The 25,135-nt window shown below is 49.0% G+C and overlaps 1 protein-coding gene across 6 annotated transcripts in view; it reads right to left on the bottom strand.

The window, feature by feature from the left end:
* Positions 1-25,135, bottom strand: part of tbc1d7 (TBC1 domain family, member 7) — a 74,203-nt gene that overhangs the window by 32,302 nt on the left and 16,766 nt on the right. For 5 of the 6 annotated variants that reach the window (XM_070880709.1, XM_070880711.1, XM_070880708.1 and 2 more), the window contains exons 4-5: positions 19,249-19,359; positions 2,819-2,899 (exon numbers count right to left, since the gene is read on the bottom strand). In XM_070880709.1, coding sequence (XP_070736810.1) covers positions 2,819-2,899; positions 19,249-19,359 — 192 coding nt within the window. The remainder of the gene's footprint in view (positions 1-2,818; positions 2,900-19,248; positions 19,360-25,135) is intronic. The other variant, XM_070880712.1, reaches the window with a different exon arrangement.

Here is a 25,135-nt window from a genome sequence, read left to right as displayed (position 1 = left end):
AACAGGTCCTTCCTATCCACTCTATCTAGGACCCTTATAATTTTATACACCTCAATTAAGTCTCCCCTCAGCTCCAAAGTAAACAACCCCAGCCTATCCAATCTTTCCTCGTAGCAAAAATTCTCCAGTCCTGGCAATATCTTCATATATCTCCTCTGTACTCTCGCTTCGAGGAACTTAAAGTAATTAATATTAGTAAAGAAAAAGTACTGCAGAATGTAATGGGACTAAAAAACAGCAAATCCTCAGGACAGGATGGCCTACATACTAGGGTTCTAAAAGAAATGGCTGCAGAGATTGTGGATGCATTAGTTGCGATCTTCCAAAATTCCCTAGATTTTAGAATGGTCCCAGCGGATTGGAAGGTATGCAAGACAAAAGGAAGAGAGAAAACAGGGAACTACAGGCCAGTTAACTTGACATCAGTTGTCAGAAAAATGCTGGCAACCATTAGTAAGGGAGTGATAACAGGGCACTTAGAAAATCTTTGAATGAATAGTCAGAATCAACATGGTTTTATGTTTGACAAATTTATTTACATTTTTTGATGTAACTAGCAGGGTAGATAAAAGGGAATCAGAGGATGTTTATTTAGATTTCCAAAATGCACTCGATAAGGTGCCACATAAAAGGTTATTACACAAGACAAGGGCACATGGGGTTGGGGGTAATATATTAGCATGGATAGAAGTTTAGTTAACAGACAGGGTCATTTTCAGGTTGGCAGGCTGTAACTAGTGGGGTGCCGCAAGGATCAGAACTTGGGCTTAAGCTATTTACAAGTTATATTAATGACTTAGATGAGTGTAATGTATCCAAGTTTGCTGACGATGCAAAACTAGGTTGGAAAGTAAGCTGCGAGGAGGACACAAAGAGCCTGCAAAGGAATATAGACAGGTTAAGTGAGTGGGCAAGAAGGTGGCAGATGTTGTATAATGTGGAGAAATGTGAGGTTATTCACTTTTCTAGAAAGAACAGATAAACAGGATATATTTTAAATAGTGAGAAACTATTAAATGTTGATATTCAGAGAGATGTAGGTGCCTTCGTACAGGAAACCGTTAGCATGCAGGTACATCAAGCAATTAGGAAGGCAAATGGGATATTGGCCTTTATTGCAAGGAGTTGGAGTTTAAGAGTAATTAAGTCTTGCTACAATTGTACAGGTCTTTGGTGAGACCACACCTGGAATACTGTGCACAGTTTTCGTTTCCTTACGCGAGGAAGGAAATACTTGCCTTAGAGGCAGTGCAACAAAGGTTCACTAGATTGATTCCTGGGATGAGAGGGTTCTCTATGAGGAGAGATTGAGCCTATACGCTCTGGAGTTTAGAAGAATGAGAGGTGATCTCACTGAAACATAAGATTCTGAGGTGGATTGACAGGGTATATGCTGAGAGGTTGTTTCCCCTAGCTGGAGAATCTGGAACTTGGCGGGGGGGGGGGGGGGGGGGGGGGAGGGGGGTGGGGGCACAGTCGCTTAAGGGGTTTGACCATTTAAGACTGAGATGAGGAGGAATTGCTTCTCAGAGGGTTGTGAATCATGGAATGCTTGAGCCCGGATGGCTGTGGATGCTCAGTTGTTGAGTATATTCAAGGCTGCGATCGATAGATTTTGGGACTTTAAGGGAATCAAGGGTATGGGGATCGGGCAGGAAGGTAGAGTGATGTCGAAGATCAATCATGATCTTGTTGAGTGACAGAGCAGGCAGGAAGGGCCATATGGCCTATTCCTGCTCCTATTTCCGATATTCTTATGTTCGAATAGCTTTTTAACAGCTTTCTCACCCTCATTGACAGGATACAAGAAAATGCTTATTTTCCTATAGAATTTGTGATGAGAACTTAGGACTCGGACAGTTAGACCATTTGCAGTACTGATTTTGAAAGAAGAAATGTTTAATGACAATGAGTTCAGACTAGAGGGCTTAAAATTTAGTTTGGCCCAGCGTGAACTGGGTGCAAGGACCAATCCTGCACCTTAACAGGTAGCCCCGTGGCTTACCCAATTTTGGACCTCGGGTCTCATTTCAATGAGACTGGCAAGCTGCAGATTTCTGTCACAGGTGGCAGGCAGCGCCACTTGTTTTAACATGGAGTCAGGAGCAGTTCATTTAGATAAGTATTTTTTACAATCTTGCCTTTTTGGTGGCAGCCTGCAGTGGTCCTTTTAAGGATCGCTGGTTAGGCCGTATGTCGACCTGGTTTTCCTAAACGGCGCCTATACAGGAGACCTCAAACAGTAGTTATGGCCTTTATTTACACATGCAAAGGGACCAATGCCTGTTTCAGGTGTGGGCCCTGGACACTCTTTTTTGCCTCTACCAATATGGCATGTGGTGCACCTTCGACTCGTAATGAGCGCGCGCTTCTTGTTTGGATGCTTAGGTGTCCGTTTAGCGCCTGAAAAACGGGCGTGGCACCATCAGATTTCTAGGCTGAGAAGTCAACAACACAATTATTCAGAGGTAGCAGCAGCCTCACTGACGTACAGCCTCATCCGGATCGTGAAACACTCAGAAGGCTCACTAATAGGTTGTTTTACACAACCAGCTGCATCAGTTTGCAAAAAGCATGAAATAACTTCTAGCATTGCTGCTAGGTGATGTAGTTACATATTTGAAATCTCAAACTTACTTTAATGAAACTGCCCATGATGGATTTATGCACATGGATGAAGGAATTACTCTTAGCATACAGATAACAGAACTAATTTCAGTGTATGCAACAAAGACAAGGGCCCAAGTAATTACAGGTTTCATCCACAATAGATATAATTACGTACATCAGTGTGATTCATAACATCATTTAGACATACCAAGCAATACTTTCCACACAAGGACACGATACATGGAGGGAAGAGGATAGCGTTGAGCAAAAGTGCAAAGCTTCTCAACATCTGCAAAAAATGAATTTTTAATAAATTAAATTATTGATCATATTTTATCTTGAATAGAATTGATCTACAAGTGTGTGAAGCAGGGCTTGATACTGTGTGAATACATTATTCATCTCTCATCAAATACACAACCTATCACCAGAACTGCGAAAAATGATTTATTTTTTTCCAAAACAAGCCTCAGCTATCGAAAAGTGGACTTCAGACTCCGAACAAGACTAGAACATGTGTGTGCAACAGGCTTCACATGTGCTGTTAATTCATCAATTTGTCCATCCCAGAACATGGAATGTAATAAATGAGACCATCTCACCAACATTTTTAGTGCCATGTGTTTCCACTCAACCGTCTTCACTCACCCATTGCAGCACTAGGTCCGTGCAGCAGAGCTGGTCTCCAGTCGTCTTGATTAACCCTTACCACTGGACCAAGACCTAGCTCTGTCAAGCCCGTGGTGGCTGGTATGCAATGGCCACCACACGTTAAAAAAATCTACGCACAGACATCTTCCACCCTTCAAGATTTAGTTCTAGACCTGGGATTTTAGGTCCATTATTGAAACACCTGTGAACTTTTTGATGTGGAAGCAAGTCATCCTCGATTCAAGGGACTGCCTATGATGATGATATTACTGGACTGACAACCCAGAGGTCATGAGCTCAAATCCCATCATGACAAATTGTGAAACTGAATTAAATCAAGTAATACGTGGGTAGCACCAGACAAATTGACCAAAAAAGCTGCCAGATTGTCGTAAAAAACCCAATTCACCAGTGTTCTTCAGGTAAGGAAATCTGCCACCCCTTCAGACTGGCCTACACACTAGTCCTGTTCCACACAATGCAATTGGCTCTTGGGGCTGAATTTTAATCTGGAAGAGCGCGTGGATTTACGGGGGCCGTGTTAAAACCAGAATTGACAGCACATTGGGAAGCTGGCTCCAACCCACCAACTTCCGCATTCGGATGCGTGTGCATAAATCCCTCAGGAGAGGCAGGTTGTCAATTTCCTTATGCTAATCGCTCAATTAGAGTGATAATGACACAATGCTTTCAGTTTAATGTCGGGTCCACGGGTTTCCTGAAACTTGTCAGTGAAACTAAGATGAGTGTACTGCGGCAATTAAGTGGGCTGAAGTAATCTCAGGCAAAGATACTAGGTACACACAAGCTGCTTTCTTACTGGCTAGTGGAAAGGGATTTATTCACAGTACTTTTGCCGAGATGTTACTTTAGAGGTACTTTCTACACTTGAGGTTTGCTCTATCATATCAGGATGGGTGCCGCTTACATTGCCTTAAATTAGACCTCAGATGAGGACCAAGATGACCAGCGACAGCAACAGTACCCGCAGTAGCCTGCTGCAGCTGTACAGCAGAGAGATGCAGGATGGACTACCCACGAAACAGAGCCTGCAGGCAGAGCCTCAGTTTCCTTGATATGTCTGAACACCAATGGCTCAGGAAGCTCAGAATGTCACATCAGGTGGCGGCAGACATCTGCAGCCTCCTAGAAGACCTGCTGGACCTAGTGCTCACACATTACAGCGGGTATCAAAGACACCACCACCCTCAACTTTTTTGCTACCAGATCCTTCCACAGGGCTTTGCTATGGACATATGCAGGATCGCTCAGTCGGCCACGCACAAATGCATAATGACAGGTTTGCGCTGGCCATCAATTATGTAAACTTTGCCATTGATGATGCAAGTCAGAATGAGTGGACGCTCGGCTTTGGGGCTCTGGCTAGCTTCCCACAGGTGCAGGGCGCCATCAACTGCACACATGTGGCAATCTGGCCAACCCAGATAAACTAGGGGCATTTGTGAACCGCAAGGGCGGTTCCACTCCCTCAACATACAGCTACTGTGCAACCACAAAAAGATGTTTATGCAGCTGTGCACCAGATTCCCAGAGAGTTGCCATGATGCTTTCATCCAGCAGCAGTCCAAGCTCCCTGATCTCTTTGGACCTGAAAGCATAAGGGGTGGCTGCTAGGCGACAAGGGATACCAACTGCAAATGTGGCTCATGACACCCGTCAGAAACATGACCACTGAAACCCAACAGAACTACAATGAATACCATATCACCAATGTGTGACTGACCATGCCAATGGCATGTTGAAGATGCGCTTCAGGTGCCTGGACAGATCTGAAGGCGTCCTTTAGGAAGCACCAACCAGGGTTTCTAAAATGGTTGTGGTTTGCTGTACTCTGCACAACATTGGGAAACAGTGAGGTTTGAGCCTGCAAGAGAAAGAAGTTGAAGAGTTCAGATCTTCCTTGGACGATTTGAAGGGGGAGGAGGAAGAGGAGGAGGGCGATGAGGGCAATGCAATCTCAGCTGCTCACATTGCTGCCCAGGATGCCAGGAATGGCCTTATTAATGCAAGGTTCACTTAGGTTGCACAAGCGCATCCATGTCACCAGAAAATGCAACGCCTCTCTTGCCCCTCCTCCCGCCCAATGCCACTAACACTGAAACAACGCAGTCCTGCAACCAACCAACCACCCCTTCAACATCCCTCCATTGGTCACCATCTATTCATATATTCACATTCATCCAACAAGTTAGAATGGCACTTACCAGCCTGCAACCAAGAATAGACAAGACGGAAAAGTGGTGAAAAAGATCACTTGAGCTAAATAAACAAAAACTTTTCAAAACAACATTTTCTCAGGCACCCATGTACACATCTTTATGAAACTATGAAGCCTTACTCCTGCTTTTTCTGCTATTCCTATGTAGTGCAATCTGTATGGCTTCAGAAGAGGTAATGCAGGCTGCTCAAATCCCTACTCTGACTGCTGAAATGCTCTCGGTTGACGTCTTCTGGGTTTTGGAGCCCATGAGGGCCCCACCAAAGACTGTTCCACCTGCACTTGTGCAGGGGAACACTCGGCCATCGGGAGAAGAGGCAGCATTTGGGCTACTGCCAGAGAGGTGAGCTGTGGGTGAGAAGTGGAAGCGCTTTGAGTGGAGTCCCCACTTCCACATCAGCTTTTGCCATCATTCCTCATGGCCCAACTGCACTTCACTGCTACCACTATGCTGGAGAACCAGATTAGTGACGGTCCTGTAAGGCCAAAGCATCAGTATCTGTCAAACTATTTAAGGTGGCAGACATGTTGTCATTGAGAGTCTGCATGGTGGTACTGAAGGTATGCATGGACTAATTTGATTGAAACTTTTGACAGTCCATGGTGCTGGCCACTCTACCTATGGAAGATATCATCTCAGCTGCCTGTGACATCATCCCCTCATGCTTGAGGTCGACTCCTCCAATCTCTCTGCTAGCGAGGTGATTCCACTTTGAAGGTCTGTCAGTGCATCGCACATTGTTTGCTGCTGCTCATTGATTCTTCTCTTTATCGATGGTCCCCAAGGAACAGCATCCGTGTCCTGCTGTGCAGAGCTTGGAGAGTGTTGCGCCCACCGATGTGGACTCTCCATGCTATCCCTGTGTCCATCAGCAGTTCTTGTTCATTTGTGAATTGTGTGCCACCAGGTGAAACCCCAACTATCTGCTTTACTGATCCCACCGAAGTGTGAGCGTCTGAGCTGGTGCATGGTTTGCATGAGTCATGTGATGGTCCAACCTCAGAAGGACTCAGCTCCTCTGAGGAATTGTCGCCAATGACCTCCCACCTACTTCTGCCGCACGTGAAGATCCTGTCGGAGATAAAAGACATTAATTAATCGCGTCAAGGTAAGAATATGTTGCAAGTTATAATGAAGATGATATTTCACTCGCTGTTGAAATTATGCCAACATGACTGAGTACTGTATAACATGTGGGTAGCTTTTATTTAAATGTGTAACCAGGTCGCTGGAAGCTCCCAGTCTCTCCATCTCCAATGGTCAGGGATGCCGAAACACCGCTGATAAATATTCTCGGTTCCAGGATTTTTAGACAAGACAGAGAAAGGGGTAAAAATGGAGGGGGGGGGGGGGAGAAGGTTGCGGTACTGATTAAAGAAATGATTACAGCTGTGAGGAGGGATGATGGATTCAATTTTCCCAGGTCATTTGCGCCGTTTTTTTGGCGAATTAATTTTTTTTCAAGTTTTCCCCCTGCGATCTGCACCGTGTAACCGACTTAGTTACGATTTTTCTAGGCTAGTTTTTTTTTTAAATGTCAGATTTCCCTCATGTCTGCGCCGTTTTTTAAATATTTTTCCACAGTTTGGCCAACATCTTTTCCTCCTAGGTCAGCATATCTGGCCATTCCCGAAAAACCTTCTGGGCAGTTAAGAAAACCAGCGCACATTCACAAATCGGTGCTGAAAGTTGCCATTGTTTTTAAGTCGAAGATTTTGGAGAGAGTCAAGAACACTGTCTAAGTCAATAATAAAGTTCAACTTTTTTTTATACCTGTCAACGTAGAAGTGTAAATTTGTTGGATTTCATAAGTTCTCTCAATTTTTTTTTTACTGCGTCACACCCCACCACCGAACGCCTTGAAGCAGGGCTGGAGGGTCGTAGGTTTGGCCGGCAGAATTGGCTCCGCGCTAAGACACAGCGACTTGGGGCTCGGCTACGAAACAAGCCATGGGGGGGGGGGGGGGGGGCGGGGAAGAGAGAGAAGGGGAGAAGTCACAAGACTCCAATTAATTAAGGAGGGTGGGGGGGGAGGGAGAAGAGAAGTCACAACATTCCAATTAGTTAAGGGGGGGGGGGTGGAGGGGAGAGAGAAGTCACAAGACTGCAATTAGTTAAGGGGGTGGGGGAAAGAGAGGAAAAATCAAAAGACCTTTGGGTGTGGTCCATCCATACAGACCTTGGGAAGAGAGAACTGCAAACCTGTCCTGCCTGCCTTCCTGCTGTTTTGAGCTTCTTTCAAAAGGTTAAATTTAAGAATGGGGGCAATACTAAAAATGTCATATCTTGTGTGAGCCTTCTGCATCATGGTGCTGTAGGGGAGGATGAAAACCCCCTCATTTTACCCAGAAGGAAAAGAGCTGTGGGATCTGTCTGTGCTGCAATGTGAATTGAAACCGAGACAGTTTGACCTTGGCAGAGCAGTGATTGGACGGGGGAGGACACCGGAGGGCCAATGGTGCGACAGAGTCAGCCCGAAGCATGGGGCTTTCACGCCAATGGGAGAGCACTTGCTCGAAAACTGTGGGACTGACTCATCGCCTTATCGGGCTATTGTCTTCTCCATGTTTACACAATGGAGGGAAATTATGCAGACCTTCAGAAAACTAAGGAACCCAAAACAAACCAAGGGCCTACACAATGGCTACAGGAGGCTAACGCAATCAACACCTACTCAAACCTTGAGTAGGTTAACATCAGTGGAAAAAAACCCGCAATAATCTAAAACTGCTGCATTTTTCAAAATCACAAAGCCCACCAATGGGAAGGATCGATTTCAGCACGAGGGGCTGACTGGATATCTGGCTATAAAAAAGGGTTTCTGACCCAGTGTGTGTGTTCACTGCTCTCGTGATCCAACAACCAGCAAGCCTCTCGACACTGAAGGAAAACCAGTGTCCGAAGACACCGAAGATAGAAGAAAGGAAACCACCAGACTGCAAAAGGCACAGTAGTGAGTATAACCTCTGGTCCCCAGAACTCCCAACTCAGTTAGGCCAGGAAAGGTGGGAGGTTGGGCATTGTACTGCTAAACTTGTGTAAAAATTTTCATTATGTCTGTTTAGTGGGATTTAGGGGGATTGTTTTGTTGGTGTATTGCTGTTTGTTGAGATACACCTTGTCAAAAAATTGGAAGCCTAAGTTCCTCATGGAATCACCTCGTCTCAGTTCTATTGTATTACATCTCCTGATCGTGAGTCTTATGTCAGAACAGTGTAAGGGAAGCTAGGAGCTCCTCGAAAACGCTCAACTATGTGTCACAGGCTAGGGAAGAAGGGGTTAGGAGTGTTTGACACTCACAGGTGCCTCAAAAGCTAGGCATAAGCTGTGGGGACGCACGAGTCTCAAAATCCCCTTCATAAGCTGTGGACTCAGTCTCTCCAGGGGTGCTCTTGCAGCACTCAGGGTACCTCACAGGCCAGGCATAAGCTGTGAGGGCAGAAGCCCAGAGAGAGACACCCAAGGCACAACAACAGTCCCCAAGAACCCCTTACAGAACATGGTGACCGCGGCAGGACATAAGCAAACAGGAGATGTTAATAACAGATGAGGTGATAAGAGAGGAAACTAAAATGGAGGAGATAATTTCCTCATACATTTTTGGCAAGGTGAACCTCACCAAACCTTGGGTGCAAGCCCAGTGGATGCTGCTGCTCAGTGGACAGCAGGGAAGGACCACAACCGCAGGGTGGAAAAGGCCATCTGGCTTATCTGCTTCACCCGCCAAGTCCGAAAGCTCGACCAGTGGGTGAAGGACTTGGAACAGAGTCTTCAGAAATCAGAGGAGCTCTCTGCTAACCGGGCTGCGGTTGGGGACAACCTGCTGGCCGAATTAGCTGAGGAGCAGCAAGGGAAGAGGCAGATGGAGGAGACCTTCCGAAATAGCCGGGACTATCTTCAGTGTCAGGTCACTGAGGCCAAGGGGTAGTGTGGAGTCCCTCCGGGAACAGAACTCGGTACACCCAGAAAATTTGGGAACTAGAGAATAAATTAAAAGACGTACAGGCAGCCTATAAAGTGGCCAGTAGCAGTGAGTTTGCAGATCACGGTCCCTGCCAGGAGAGGATTAAAACTCTCACCCACGTTCTATCCCAGGCAAAGGGGATGGTCGCCCTGATAGGACTTGGATGGTCCACAGGGGACAACGGAGAGTATTGGGGGGTAGAGGTAAATCCAAAGGCAAGAGACGCCCGATCACCTCCTGAGGCACCGGTGCTTTGTCCGGTGGGGTACCAGGAGCGGGGCGCGCAGGTAGTAGCATACCCAGGGCTGGGGGCATGACCAACGTGTCCCGCTCGGCAGCAGGGATGTGAGGCTCCCGCCGAGGGTCAGTTAAGGGCTAGATCAAGCGACCAGGCACTGTCTGCTGTACCGGGTATGGTGGGACAGCCGGAGATAGAGGGACCAGCGCAGAAAGATCCTGAACCAGGGCAGATGTGCCCGGTCAGGCAGCGCAAGTACGGTCCTCCACAGGGAGGTGGCCAAGGTCGGGGAGCGCTGGAGAGCGACTTTATTATTCCCCATGGAGTTCAATCACTCAGGGCCATGGTGGCCCATTTGACCAAACTCACTCGCAGTGGAGACCCGTCTATCCACTTCAGGAGGTGATGCAGGCAGGGGAAATTAATGGGTGCGATGAGGAAGAGACAGCCAAGCTGCTGCTCTTCTCTCTGGAAGGCAATTTGTAGCAGGCCCTACCGGCAGAATGCCGGAGGGGGCAGCACACATTTACTGAGGTCCAGAGGGCCGTCCTTGAGGCTATGGGCTTTGATGACGGTAGTCCTTTCCAATGAGTCGAAAGGACAAGGCAGCTCGCAGGGGAAACCCTGCAGGCGTTTGTGGACAGGCTGTGGGTGGTATACCACACAGCCTGTGGGGAGCTCCTCGACCGGGCGAATCTTTCCACGGTACAGACTGGCCGCTGGCTGAGGATGCTGGTGGCAAACTGTTTGCCCCGGCTCAAGGCTAGGGCAGAACTGTGGTTCGATTCCCGGGACCCCAACCTCACCGAGGAAGCAGTGGTCAGGCAACTGGCACTGGTCCAACGGAATGGAGGAGGAGAAAGCCTCCAAAGGTCGGGTAAATGAAGGAAAACCCAACTCGATTCCCAAAAGGGAATGGCACTAGGAGGGTGGCTGCTCATCTGATAAGGAGGGAGTGTGCTACGGGTGCGGGAAAGCTGGGCATTTTAAAAGGGATTGCAGGAGCCCAGTAAAGAGATATGGGGGGAGAAGTCCTTCAGGAGCTGCCCAGAGTGGGGGAAGTGGAGCGAGCTCCTCACCATCCCTTGACGAGATAGTAGCTGCAGTGAGGACAGCGCTGGAGGGGACTGGGAAGATAGCCACGGCAACAGGCAGGGAAGCACCAGAGGCCCAGACCCAGCCTGCATACCTGTGCCCACTAGAATACGACCCCTGGGGACGACCCTGTGTCAAGATGGAGGTTGAGGGTGTATTGGGTACTTACCTTTTGGACACTGGTGCTTCCAGCACTTTAGTCCATTCGGAGGACCCCGCAACCTCACCTCTAACAAACGGGGTGCCGTATCAACTGGTTGGGTTCACAGGAAATGAGAAGGCTGGGTTTTTTTCAGTCCCGGTCGCGGTTCATTTAGGAGCACTCCAAACACAATGGAAGTGCTTCCTGATGAACTGGTAGCAGGTGGGAAAAGGGATCTTGGGGGCTGATTTCATCATCGCTCGCCAGATCCTAGTAGACTTGAGGAATCACTGTCTATGGGGCACAGTGGGCATGGGAGCAAAGAGAAGTCATGGTTATTGATAAGAAACAGGGAAAAGGGACTCTGTGTACAATGAAGCCAAAAGGGGGTTACGACCTGGAGGTTCTGGTCGGTAACACCCTGGCCGAGTACCGGGCCTATGTGCAAGCAAATCTTGCAGCATTTGCCACCCATAAACACGATTGTGGGAGTGTCACAGGAGTGGAGGTTAGAATAGATGGGGATCCCATGTCCCACCCACGAAAAAAGTATGGCTTTCCCTGAGAGGCAGAAGCAGACTTGGAGACAGCTTTAAGCTCGCTTGAGACCCATAGCTACCCATGTCAACTGCCCGCTTTGGCCGATTAGGAAACCGGACAATTCTTGGAGGGCTACGGTGGATTATAGGGTGCTAAATAAAAACATCCCAGCTTGTGCTCCCACAGTAGCGGCGGTTGCGGATCTGACAGGGGAAATCCCTGCACCCGCAACCACGTTCACAGTGTTGGACATATCCAACGGCTTCTGGTCTATCCCTGTACGGAGGGAAGACCAGTACAAGTTTGCCTTCACCTTCCGGGAACAGCAGTATACATGGAGCTGCCTCCCACAGGGCTTTCATAATAGTCCCAGCATCTTTCACCAATGCATGGCGAACTGCTTAAAAGGCTTCAGCCAACCACACCAGCTGGTCCAGTATGTGGATGACCTGTTGTTATTCACAGACAGCAGTGAGGAACATGGTCCACTGCTGGCCAAACTGCTGGTCTTACTAAAGGAAGGGGGTTTTAAAGTTAACCCCAAGAAAGCCCAGATAGGTCTAGGAGAGGTAAAATTCCTGGGCCTGACGATAAGAGCAGGAGAAAGGGCCATTGATGAGGCTAGAAGAAAGGCAGTGCAGGAACTCCCTGTCCCTAGGGATGTGTCGGGGGTAAGGTCTTTCCTGGGAATCACTGGCTACTGTAGGGACTTCATCGAGCAGCCACTGCCGCCCCTCTGCTCAGACTCCTACATAAGGGGGTCGAGTGGGAATGGGACGAGGGCTGTGAGGCAGCATTTGTCCATCTTAAGAGAGACCTGCAGGTAGCACCAGCCCTAGGGGCAATTAATGGCGGGGGGGGGGGGGGGGAGGAATTCTTCCTGGAGGTGGCAGCCAGTGGTAACAGCTTAAATGCAGTGTTGCTCCAGGAGCGAAACGGTCAGCTGAGACCAGTGGTGTACTCCTCCAGGGTCCTCACGGAGGTAGAAAAGAGATACTCCAATTGTGAGAGGCATTTGCTTGCCACCCACTGGGCAGTATAGAGAGCTCAGATCTTTACCGGAGTATCCCCCATTACACTCTTCACCCATCATACCCCGACGCAGATGCTGTTGGACGGGAAGATCAAGGACGGGACAGTGAGCAGTGCTAGAATCACTTGCTGGACCCTCCTCCTCTCCCAAATGACTTTAAAGGTCAAGGGCCTCTGCGAGCCCAGGCTCGCAGCAAATTTAATCTATCCAGGGCAGCCACGTAGATGCTCTGTGGAGGGGGTATGGGACATCAACTTTGGATTTCGGGCAGGGATACACTCCACAGGCCGCGAGATCAACGTTAATGGCTCCAGTTCAGTTCCGCGGGTACAAGACTCACGGGCTGCGGAGTTTGGGATCCCAAGGCAGAGCTTGCCTTGGCTCTTAAACTCCCATGCACCGAGCGCCCAGCAGGCGGAACGCTCGTCGGTGATGTATGTGGTCACACACTCCGAGGAATTCCCTATCCCATACATGATTTGCTCGGACAGCATGTTCACTTGCAATTCGTGTACAGAGTATCTGGCGATTTGGTCACGCCGGGGGTACACCTCTGCGGATGGGAAGCCCCTTGTGACCAAACCCTTGGTAGAAAATATCGTGGCTGCAGTGGGAGAAACCGGGGATGTATATATCCATAAGGTAAAGGCCCACTCCAAAACTGAGCCACGGGGGGAAGGTAACCAGCAGGCAGACCTGCTGGCAAGGGAAGGTGCTCGTACAGGTCGCCCATGGGACCCATACGAGGCAGGCAGGATAGCAGCAGCAAGAAGCAAGCCAGGAACACAAGGGAGCGTATGGGCGGCTGCGGCCCCGGACCTTAAAGTAGTCCAGATGCAGAATCCGGTCCTGAAGGCTGCCTTGGCTGCTATCAAAAAGGGGGAAAAGGCTGAGGGCCCATACAGTGCTGCAGATATTGCTGTGCGGGAAAGCATGTTGTTTAAAAGGGACAAATGGGTAGTGCCGCCACAACACCGGAGGGAATTCCTTCAGCTGGCCCATGAGGGTCCAGGTGCGGGACACCCCGGGCCGGAATCTACCTGGCAAAAGGCATGGTGGTGGCCAGGCCTCCGGGAAGACGTCCGCGACTTCTGTGCGGGCTGTCTGGTTTGCGCTGCAAACAACCCAGACCCTCAGAAAAGGAAGGTGTCTATGGGACACGTCAGGCGGGTAGAGGGACCATGGCAGTCGATCCAGATCAACTACATCGGACCCCTACCAGCCGCCCAGGGAGGTTATAAATACTGCCTCATCCTGGTGGATGTGTTTTCCAAGTGGGTGGAAGCCTTCCCTTGCCGAACAGCTACCGCGGTGGGGACTGCAAAAATCCTGGTGAGGGAGGTGTTCTCTCGGTGGGGTCTACATCAAATCGTGGAGTCCGACCGGGGAAGCCACTTCACCGGCCAGGTGATGCAGGCCACCCTAAAGGTGCTGGGGAATAAGAGCCAAATGGCATGTCGCCTACAACCCTCAGTCCTCAGGCCCAGTAGAACACCTGAACCGGACCCTAAAGGAAAGGCTGCGCAAGAAGACAGGAGACTCACCGAACAAGTGGGTGGAGGTCTTACCGTTGGTCCTCATGGGAATCCAGGCCAGTCAGTCAAAGAGCACAGGTTACTCACCCCATGAGCTGATGACGGGCCGGATCATGAGAACCCCAGTGCATGTGTTGGTGCCGGTTCTCACCGAAGGGCAGCTTCGAGAGGTGAACCGGGACCGCTTCGTCAGGAATCTGTGTGAACACCTGAAACAGATTCACTGGCAGGCGGCCAACAACATGGGTAAACAGCACCGTGCCAATCGGCTGCTGCTGGAACCCCGCAGTCACCATGATTGGGAGATGGGCGACCAGGTGATGGTGAGAAGCTTCGCTCGGGTCGGGGTATTTGAACCACTGTATATGGGACCATACAGCATCGTCGACAAGGCTAGCCCTATGGTCTATGCGGTTCAATTGCCTCGCTGGGTGAAGTGGTATCACATTAATCAGTGTAAATTGTTTGACCCCAAGAGGTAAAAAACAGAGGGGACGAGCAAGGGAAGGGAATCAGGCATTGGGGGAAGAACAGGCCCCAGTGGATTTGGAGGGTCCGGAGGAGGCAGCGGGCCCCGAAGCTCTACAGCCAGGGCTGGTTCACTGCTCCAGTAAGGCTATCCCACCACTGGGTAGAGGTTTCCAGCCCACTAACAGAAGTAGGGAGACAGGCTCTACCATTAGCAAGGTCCAAGGGGAAGCTGAACCTCCCATGGTGGATTAGCTGGGGCTAGCCCAAGAGGTGGAGGAGATAGCATTGCAGCCCATTACGTGGGACTCTGCATCGACAGTAAGGAGTGACAGAGTGCCACAGACCAGGGTGCCGTGGTCCCCTATTTACTTAGCTCCCCACCCCAGACCGAGAAGGCGAAAGACAACAGGGAGGGAGCTCTGTTGCGCTAGCGAGGGTCTCCCACTGATTATCTGGGGCTCGGGAGGGCCTTGGAGGGCAACACAAGACTCATTAAGGGGGACTATGCGAGCCCCTCAGTGGAGGGCATCCTGGTCCCCAGGGTACAGTCAGCCGAGTGGTCGACGACGCCTGTACAGTGACAGGATGTAGCCTGGCCACCCGGGGACGGGTGGCGGTGTATATATTTTCCCTTCCTGTTTTGTTACTTTGTGTTGTGTGTATATGTGTTTAGGTAAGGCAGTGACGGTTGGGTACAGCATTTTTGTGTTCGGAACATGTTACGCGGGCCGAGCCTGGAGAGGTCTCTCAAGGCAAGGCCATGATCTTCTTGCCCTTCAGATGTCAACACCTCCCTACTGGACGTTAGTGATGCTGGTATCGCGAAGGATCTGCACCGGGCACCAAGGGGACACCGAGGACTCCCTGGTTTTCGGATGCTCCGGGGGCAGAGCGCCGACAGTGACCACAGGAGAAGGGACTCCGGTGGCGGATGGCCGGGTCACCTACTCCCACAAGGGGAGATGGCCTGGGTGGTTGGGATCGAACTCCACCAAGTACTCCAACCATAAGGACTTTACCTACGGAGAGACCTCCATCCCCTGCCCGGAGATCACTGTGGCCATTTCCAGAGTGAGAGTGACAGAAGGCAGGAAGGTCTGCCTAACTTGCCAAGGGGACATACCTCTGGGACGGTGGTGGTGGCTCAGAAAGCTCAAGAGGGACGTGGGAGACCGACACTCGGACTGGGAACGTCTGGATAATGATACCTACCGAACCATCACAGGGTCATCTGTCGGGGTCACGGTGTGCTGGGAGAAATGGTGGGCGTACGACCAAGGAATTTATTTGTGTATGTGGGGATCCACTCGCGTGTGTTCAGAGGGGGGGGGGGGGGGTCTCCATTGCTTTCTATAGGTGGTGGCAGGATGTCGGGGATGGGGTGGGATGGGATCGCAGCGGGGAGGCGCGTGTGACCCCCAATCCCCGGGTACCAGTGAACGCCACCGAATTTGTAGTTTGGGAAAGAAAACCCTCACCCACGGCCAAGCCCACCGTCCCACACGGGTGCCCGACAACAACCAGGGGGCCGGGGAATGGTTTAGTGTTGGTCCCAACCGAGAAACTACTTTATCAGGGGGTACACTACGCAGTGGCATCAGTGGTGCTAAATCTGACAGAAGTCCGCCTACCTACGTGGTGTCCCTGGGAAACCGAGCTGTTAGACCAGGCTCTGCTGCGGGAGATGTTCCGGAAGTTCGATGAACTGGATTTCGGGGATGTCAAAGTGACAGACTTGTATAAACAGTGGGATAGGGCCGAACCGGGCAGGCAGAGGCGTGGCACTTTAAATGACATTTTCACGGGGTTTAACACCGGGGCGTCTGCCATAAACAGTTTGGATAACATGCAGCTGGCTCTCCAGATAAATGGGTTAAAGAATCAGCTGCGCAAAATCCTGGGGGACGAGAATACCGTAGTGGGATCCGCGCTCCACGAAGAGGTGGCAATGACAGTTCACTTAAAGGAGATTATCTCTTAATTGGAGGCACAGGCCAGGGCTGTAAACGCCTTGATTCGAGAGGATAGAAACGCCTCCGATCAAGCCGCCCAAAATGAGGTGTGTGTGCTCTATGGGGCCTGGTTACTGGGAGAGGGACAAAGTAACCTTGAGGATCTGAGACAGGGACAGGTCCCCTCCTGGATCAGCAACCAGCACTGCACCCTTATGATAATGTTTTGAGTCCTTGCCAACTTCGTGTAGCGTCGGAAGCCTACCCGGTACCGGTGGACTGTGGAAAGTCAAATCATACCATCATGGGTGTGGTGGTCAGGATGCCCGTGATGGGGGCGTTCCCACGACCAGCACCCCTGGAGAATGTGGGAGTCATTCATGGAGGGGTGCATGTTCGATTCCAAGAGGTCCCACCTTATGTCACAATGTGGGAGCACACTGTGACAGGTACAGACCTCTCGGGTTGTCGGAGCAGGGGAGCCCCCAGCACTTGAACGCTTTTGCAAGGCCACAATGTGGGTTCAGCACTGCTGGGGTAGAGTCTATCAATTGCACAATGGAGGTAATGACCCCTAACCACATGCCTCTACAGGTAGCATATGTAGGCGGTGGGACATATTGTGTCACCACAAGTGCCCAACGGTATGAACACGGACCGGGAAGGTGGTGTCCAATACCGTACAGCAGCTTTTGCTTTAAACCCAGGGCAGAGGTTCAAGTGGCACACACCAGAATCACACCCATCCCTGAACCTTCCACGATTCACCTCACGGTACAAAACAACCTCAGCCACCTACAACAATATGTCGCCCATTTTGGCTATCTCATTGCCCCACTACCTGAGAAACTTACAGCCCTCCTCCAGGTAGTGGATTTGTCTCAAAAACATTTTTACACCATTGAGCAGAAAAGTGAAATTCTAGCAGGGGAGATTGCCCAGATTAAACCCGCAGCAGGGTGGGATTTGGGGATACGGGCAGACATACCTGCGTGGATCCGGGTGGGATCGCATGCCTTAGTAATCGTCCAACTCCTGATTGTAGCATATCTGCTAGTTACAAGCTGTAAGCTCAGGAGAAAAAGAAAAAGAAAGCAGTTCCTCAGGCTACTACAAAGACAGGAGAGCCATTGCTAAACACTCAAGGCGTGTAAACAAAGCTTGACCGCGACACTTAGGTGGTTTTGTTATTCCCAGGGATGACTGCGTTTTCATACATGGCCCCTGGGGAGTTTGCAGGGCAGGTTTCTTTGTTTTACGGTTAAGACTGAAATGAGACTCAATGTACAATTACTGCTGTAACTTTAAGTACATATATGTATATTGCTGTCGTATATTGTAACCTGTTGGATTCTGTGTTTTGTACCGCGTTAAAAGGAATTACGATATATATAGACGAGATCAATTGAGAGTTAAACTGGGGAAAGTTGGGCAATTTGGGAGATTTAGGATTTTCTCACCACCCTGAACTTTGACACACTCGAGTGGTGTCTGACTGTGTCAGATGGGGGATTATGTAGGGGAGGATGAAAACCCCCTCATTTTACCCAGGTGGAAAAGGGCTGTGGGATCTGTCTGTGCTGCAATGTGAATTGAAACCGAGACAGTTTGACCTTGGCAGAGCAGTGATTGGACGGGGGAGGACACCGGAGGGCCAATGGTGGGACAGAGTCAGCCCGAAGCATGGGGCTTTCAAGCCAATGGGAGAGCACTTGCTCGAAAACTGTGGGACTGACTCATCGCCATTATCGGGCTATTGTCTTCCCCATGTTTACACTATGGAGGAAAATTATGCAGACCTTCAGAAAACTAGGGAACCCAAAACAAACCAAGGCCTACACAATGGCTACAGAAGGCCAACGCAATCAACACCTACTCAAACCTTGAGTAGGTTATCAGTGGAAAAAACCCGCAATAATCTAAAACTGCTGCATTTTTCAAAATCACAAAGCCCACCAATGGGAAGGATCGATTTCAGCACGAGGGGCTGACTGGATATCTGGCTATAAAAAAGGGTTTCTGACCCAGTGTGTGTGTTCTCTGCTCTCGTGATCCAACAACCAGCAAGCCTCTTGACACTGAAGGAAAACCAGTGTCCGAAGACACCGAAGATAGAAGAAATAAACCACCAGACTGCAAAAGGCACAGTAGTGAGTATAACCTCTGGTCCCCAGAACTCCCAACTCAGTTAGGCCAGGAAAGGTGGGAGATTGGGCATTGTACTGTTAAACTTGTGTAAAAATTTTCGTTGTGTCCGTTTAGTGGGATTTAGGGGGATTGTTTTGTTGGTGAATTGCTGTTTGTTGAGATACACCTTATCAAATAAATTGGAAGCCTAAGTTCCTTTTGGAATCACCTTGTCTCAGTTCTATTGTATTACATCTCCTGATCGTGAGTCTTATGTCAGAACAGTGTAAGGGAAGGTAGGAGCGCCTCGATAATACTCAACTATGTGTCACAGGCTAGGGAAGAAGGGGTTAGGAGTGTTTGACACTCACAGGTGCCTCACAGGCTAGGCATAAGCTGTGGGGACGCACGAGTCTCAAAACCCCCTTCATAAGCTGTGGACACAGTCTCTCCAGGGGTGCTCTTGCAGCACTCAGGATACCTCACAGGCCAGGCATAAGCTGTGAGGGCAGAAGTCCAGAGAGAGACACCCAAGGCACAACAACACTCCCCGAGAACCCCTTACAGTGCTACATAGAAGACAATTGATTTGACTTCTTCGCATCAGGAACATCAGAGCCTGTAGGTGTTGGGCAGGAGGCCTTACCCACCTTGTGTATATTGAGACCTCCATCTGAGTGATGCAGACTGTGTCAGAAGGCTGCGTTTTCGCAAAGAAGTTGTAACTGAGGTCTGAGTGTTGGTCAAAGCAGACTTGCAACCTAGAAACATAAGGAGGACTACTTTGTCAGTTGAAGCAAAGGGTACAGCTGCACTTTCATTCTATACCTCTGGATCGTTTCAAGCTACAACTGGGGATGTGTGCATCATCTCGCAATGTGCAACATATGTCTCATTCGCCATATGACGGCTGCACTGCATGCGTGTAGGAATTACTTCATAAAGTTCCCCATGACCATCCAATCAATCCATGACACGGCTGTGGGCTTCTCCAGGACTGCTGGCTTCCCCAAGGTACAAGGCTGCATTGATTATACCCACATCGCCTTGCAAGCACCTTTGGAGGATTCCGAGATATAAAGGAACAGAAAAGGCTTCCACTCCATTAATGTACAGCTCGAGTGTGACGACATGCATCATAATATCATGTCAGTCGATGCAAGATACCCTAGGAGCACCCATGATGCGTTCATCCTACACGACAGCGTTATATCTGCCATGTCTCAGCAGCATCAGCCAGAAGGACAGAGTTGACTACTGGGAGACAACGGGTACAGCCTCACCAGTTGGCTCATGACGCCTCTATGCATAACCCGGACGGACGCTGACTGTGAATACAACATATCGCACATTGCGACGCGCAGCATCACAGAGGACCATTGGCATTTTGAAACAGCGTTTCCAATGCCTGGACCATTCTGGAGGCTACTTGCTGTACTCCCGAGATTGTCGGTAAGTTCACTGCTGCATAACTTAGCCATCATGAGGCAGCAACACCTGGCAGTGGAAGACCCACCTCGGTGAGAGTGGCTGATAATGATGTGGAAGATGCAGATGACGAGCAGGAGGAGGAGGACGACAAGGATGAGGAAGCCATGCAAGTGCCTGAGGCCGAAGCACGACGGCGGAGGAGGGCGGGCCATTGTGCCCCTTTAACGATTGCTCGAGCCTTGCGCCAGCAGCTCATCAGTGAACACTTTACTGATGCCGGAGGGCTCAGCGACAACTATTCCACATGGACATGTTTACTGTTTGGAGCTGTTCCGCAATGTTGTGTTGTGTTAATAGAACATGATTTTCAGTTTTAATGTAAAATAAATTGCATTCAAAAGTTTACAATGTACGTAACTTAATTTTAATAAAATTATTCTTGTAGCAAACTTTACTTTAAGATCACTGAAAAACTTCAAGATCACTTATAAACTTGTAAATTTACATAACTTACAAAAATCTCAATTTGAAAACAGTTACAACAGTAAAAATAATAACAGCAGCAAAGAAAGGCTGCACCCATCTCTCCTCCCCCTTATTCTAAGACCGCCCGCTGTTCTTGGTCTTGGACACTCTACCATCCCAGCCCGCAGGCGCAGTGTTTCTGGGTTTGGTACCAAGCTTATTCTTTCTACGATCTCGGGTACTGCGCACCTCTTGGGGTGGGGGGGGGGTGCAGGTTGACGGTGTCAGGCGGCAAGTTGGAGGGCCCGGCTTTGGGCTCCTCAGAGGCTGGTGTGGGGATTGGAATGGGAGTGACAGTTGATTCGGTCTTTGGGCGTGGGGTCTGGGCATGTTCCCTTATTGCAGCAGCTAACTCCAACATGCCATCCCTGATGCGCCCTGACAGTGTCTCAACAACTTGCAACATTCCCTTCCTCATGGCAAGTGACGTGGTTTGCACTACCTCTGAAATTCCCTCCCTCATGGCCACTATTCCCTCACTGATGGTCCTGGATATCGTTCCCATTTTTCGTGTCATTGCTGTTACTTCTCCCAACAGTCCCGCTATCTCATCATTCACCCCACTAATGACGTTCAGGAGTGATCGGGTAAGGTCATTCTGCACCTCAGGAGAACGCGGTCGAGCTCTCCTTCCCAGGGGTGTGCCTCGCTGCACCCACCACTGGGAGCCACAGCCTGGGAGGGTGGGGTTCTGGATGTGCCTCGTTTCATCCCACCACTTGGACCCGCAACCTCGGCAAATGTGAAACCATGGACTGTTCCACCAACACTAAAACCACAAGTCACGGAAGGGGCTGTCACTTCAATGAGCGGCACTTCCTCCAAAGTCAGGACAACAACGGGAGCTTCATCCAGCTCCATCCCATCCCCCTCACCCCGCCCACCGCCCCCCCCACCCCCCCATGTTGGTCTAGAGGTTGGATTGGAAGATGTCTTCCTCTCCAGGCTCGTCCGCATCTGAATCTTCTTCTGCATCGTCAGGGTTGGCCTCAAGCCCAGCAAAATATAACAGAAAAATCAAATGGTTGGCAGCAGAGGAGGGGAAGGGTGGGTGGCATGAATAGGCTCACACATTGCAGGCCAGGCAGCAGGCTGATTTGAAGGAACACGATGAACTTGCAGGACTTACCCTCTCCCTCGAGTGTGGGGCAGGCTTGTGCAGTACTGATTGCTTTTTTCCAGGCAGGACCACCAAAGCAGCAATCCTCTCTTCCAAGAGTATCATTGGGTGCAGATTTGCCGGGCCTCCTTCTGTTCGAGTTCTTTCCCTTTTATTATGTGCCACCTACCTCTGCAAAAATATGAACACCTAACTTTTTAAAGAGGGTGTCTTTTTGCTGGGCAGGACATACAGATGGTCACATTTACAATTGCAATTGCATTGAATAAATGGAAATATTACTTACACTAACTACTTGACCAAGGTCCTGCCACCACTTCTTACACTGGCCTCCAGATCTCATGGTGGTCACCGTAATCTTCTACAACTTGGTTCCAGCATTTCTTCATTTCTTCATTTCTTTGGGTGGAACTTTTGTGGCCTCTGCTGGTGTCCAGCTCCTGCCATCTGGTCTCAATCACAGTAACTAGTGCCTCGACTTCATCCTGTAAGAAATTCTTGCTCCTTGCACCGCGTTGCATCTTGTATTGCTGCAGCTGTGATTTTTCCAGCACTCAACGTTCTCTCACACACAACTGGGTTTTTAAAAATGACCGATTGCCAAATCCAAACTGTACTGAGCATGCGCGTCCATTGCAACGATGTCAAAAACGTAGCTTTTTCTTTTCCGCGCATGCACAGAAGGTGCGGCATCTTTTTTCGGTGTGGCATCTTTATTTCAGCGCAGACAGCAGGCTCCATCCCCGAGGGGACTGGACACACTGCGCGGCGCAAAATTCGAATTATACATCGGGGAAACTTTGGCAAATTATTTCTGCCACATTTCTTGCCTAGAAATACTCCGGCAATACGCCAGAAAACGGGCTTGGGGAAAATTAAGCCCTAGATGTTAGAGAGATCATCAAATGAGGCCATATGGGTCGAACTGAAAAATAAAAAAGGGGCGATTACACTGCTGGGTGAGTATTATAGACCACCAAACAGTGGGAGGGTGATAGAAGAGCAAATATGTAGGCAATTTTCTGTGAAGTCCAAAAACCATAGAGTATCAATATTAGTGGATTTCAACTATCCTAATATTAATTGGGACAAATATAGTGTGAAGGGTATAGAGGGTGCGGAATTCTTAAAATGCATTCAAGAGGACTTTTTTAGTTAGTATGTAACAAGCCCAACACGGGAGGAGGCGGTTCTGGATTTAGATTTGGGGAATGAAGCTGGGCAGGTGGAAGGAGTATCAGTGGGAGAGCACTTGGGTGCCAGTGACCATAATTCAGTCAGATTCAAGGTAGTTATGGAAAAGTCCAGGCCTATCCAAAAGTTGAGAAGTGCTGGAAACAGCTACTTGTAGGTAAATCAGTGTCGGAACAGTGGGAGGCATTCAAGGAGGAGATCCAGAGGGCTCATGTCAAACATGTGCCCTTAAAGAAAAAGGGTGGGAATAACAATTCTAGAGTCCCCTGGAGTTACAGGGGAGGATAAAGAAAAAAAGGGAAGCATATATCATGTACCGACAGCTAAATACTGTAGAATCTTTGGAGAAATATAGAAAGTTCCGAGGTAAAATTAAAAAGGATATTAGGAATGCTAAGAGAGAGCACGAAAAATTCTTGGCAAGTAAAATTAAGGAAAACCCAAACACGTTCGAATATATATTATCGAAAATATATCGAAAAAAGGATAACTAAAGAAAGGGTAGGGCCTATTAGAGACCATGAGGGTAATCGGTGTTTGGAGGCAGAAGATGTTGGTATGGTTCTTAATAAATACTTTGCGTCTGTTTTCACAAAGGAAAGGACAATGTAGATACTGCTATTGAGGAGAAGTGTGAAATTCTGGATGAAATAAACAGTGCGAGAGGAGGTATTAAGGGGTTTAGCAGCTTTGAAAGTGGATAAGTCCCCAGGCCCGGATGAAATGCATCCCAGGCTGTTGAGCGAAGCAAAAGAGGAAATAGCAAAGGCCATACCCTCATTTTCCAGTCCTCTTTGGATTTAGGCACGGTGCCAGAGGACTGGAGGACTTCTAACATGGTACCCTTGTTTAAGACGGGTGAAAAGGATAGGTCGAGTAATTACAGGCTTGTTAGCCTAAACTCAGTGGTGGGAAAATTATTGGAAAAAATCCTGAAAGACAGGATAAATCTACATTTAGAAAGGCAAGGATTAATTGGGGACAATCAGCATGGATTTGTTAAGGGAAGATTGTGTTTGACTAACCTGATTGAATTTTTTGAGGAGATAACCAGGAGGGTCAATGACGGTACTGCATACGATGCAGAGTACACGGACTTATCAAAAGCTTTGCTAAAGATCCCACATGGCAGACTAGTCACGAAGGTAAAAGCCCATGGGATCCAGGGCAAAGTCGCAAGTTGGATCCAAAATTGGCTTAGAGGTAGGATGGGTTGATGGGTGTTTTTGTGACTGGAAGGATGTTTCCAGTGGGGTTCCGCAGGGCTCAGTACTGGGTCACTTGCTTTTTGTGGCAGACATCAATAATCTAGATTTGAATATGGGGGTACGATTAAGAAGTTGCAGATGACACTAAAATTGGCTGTGTGGTTGATAATGAAGAGGAAAGTCATGGACTGAAGGAGGATATCAATCTACTGGTCAGGTGGGCAGAACAGTGGGAAATGGAATTTAATTCGGTGAAGTGAGAGATATTGCACTTAGGGAGGGCTAATAAGGAAAGGGTATACACATTAAACGGTCGGCCATTTAGAAGTGTAGATGAACAAAGAGACCTTGGAGTGCTTGTCCACAGATCCCTGAAAGTAGCAGGCCAGGTGGATAAGGTGGTTAAGAAGGCCTACGAATGCTTTCCTTTATTGGCCGAGGCATAGAATACAAGAGCAGGGAGGTTATGCTTAAATTGTATAATACTCTGGTTAGGCCACAGCTGGAATACTGCGTGCAGTTCTGGTCGCCGTATTATAGGAAGGACGTGGTTGCACTCGAGAGGGTGCAGAGGAGATTTACTAGGATGCTGCCTGGAATGGAGAATCTTAGTTATGAGGACAGATTGGATAGGCTGGGTTTGTTTTCCGTGGAACAGAGGAGGCTGAGGGGAGACCTCATTGAGATGTATAAAATTTTGAGGGGCCTGGATGTAGTGGATAGCAAGGGTCCATTTCTTTTGGTGAAGGGGTCAATTATGAGAGGCATAGTTTTAAAGTGTAAGAATAAAAGTGTTTATTAATGATTAAAATTGATTCTGTGTATGTATAAATGTTAGTATAGATTATACGGAAAGGCCTGTTTGTGTTGAAACAAAATGAAAGCCCACAGGTTTCCAGCATGGGTTGAGTGTTGAAACAAAATGGAAGCCCGCAGAGCTGCAGCATGGGTTTTGTGTATTGTCTTAATTGGAAAGCCATTAACTTAACCTAATCAAGAGGTGGCTGGGCCTCCAGACAGCCACATGTGTGAGGAGAGCCAATAAGGAACTGCCCTGGA

This window comes from Pristiophorus japonicus, chromosome 5, assembly GCF_044704955.1.
Source record: "Pristiophorus japonicus isolate sPriJap1 chromosome 5, sPriJap1.hap1, whole genome shotgun sequence".
Taxonomy (NCBI): Eukaryota; Metazoa; Chordata; class Chondrichthyes; family Pristiophoridae; genus Pristiophorus; species Pristiophorus japonicus.
This window is presented reverse-complemented; position numbering and strand designations above follow the sequence as displayed.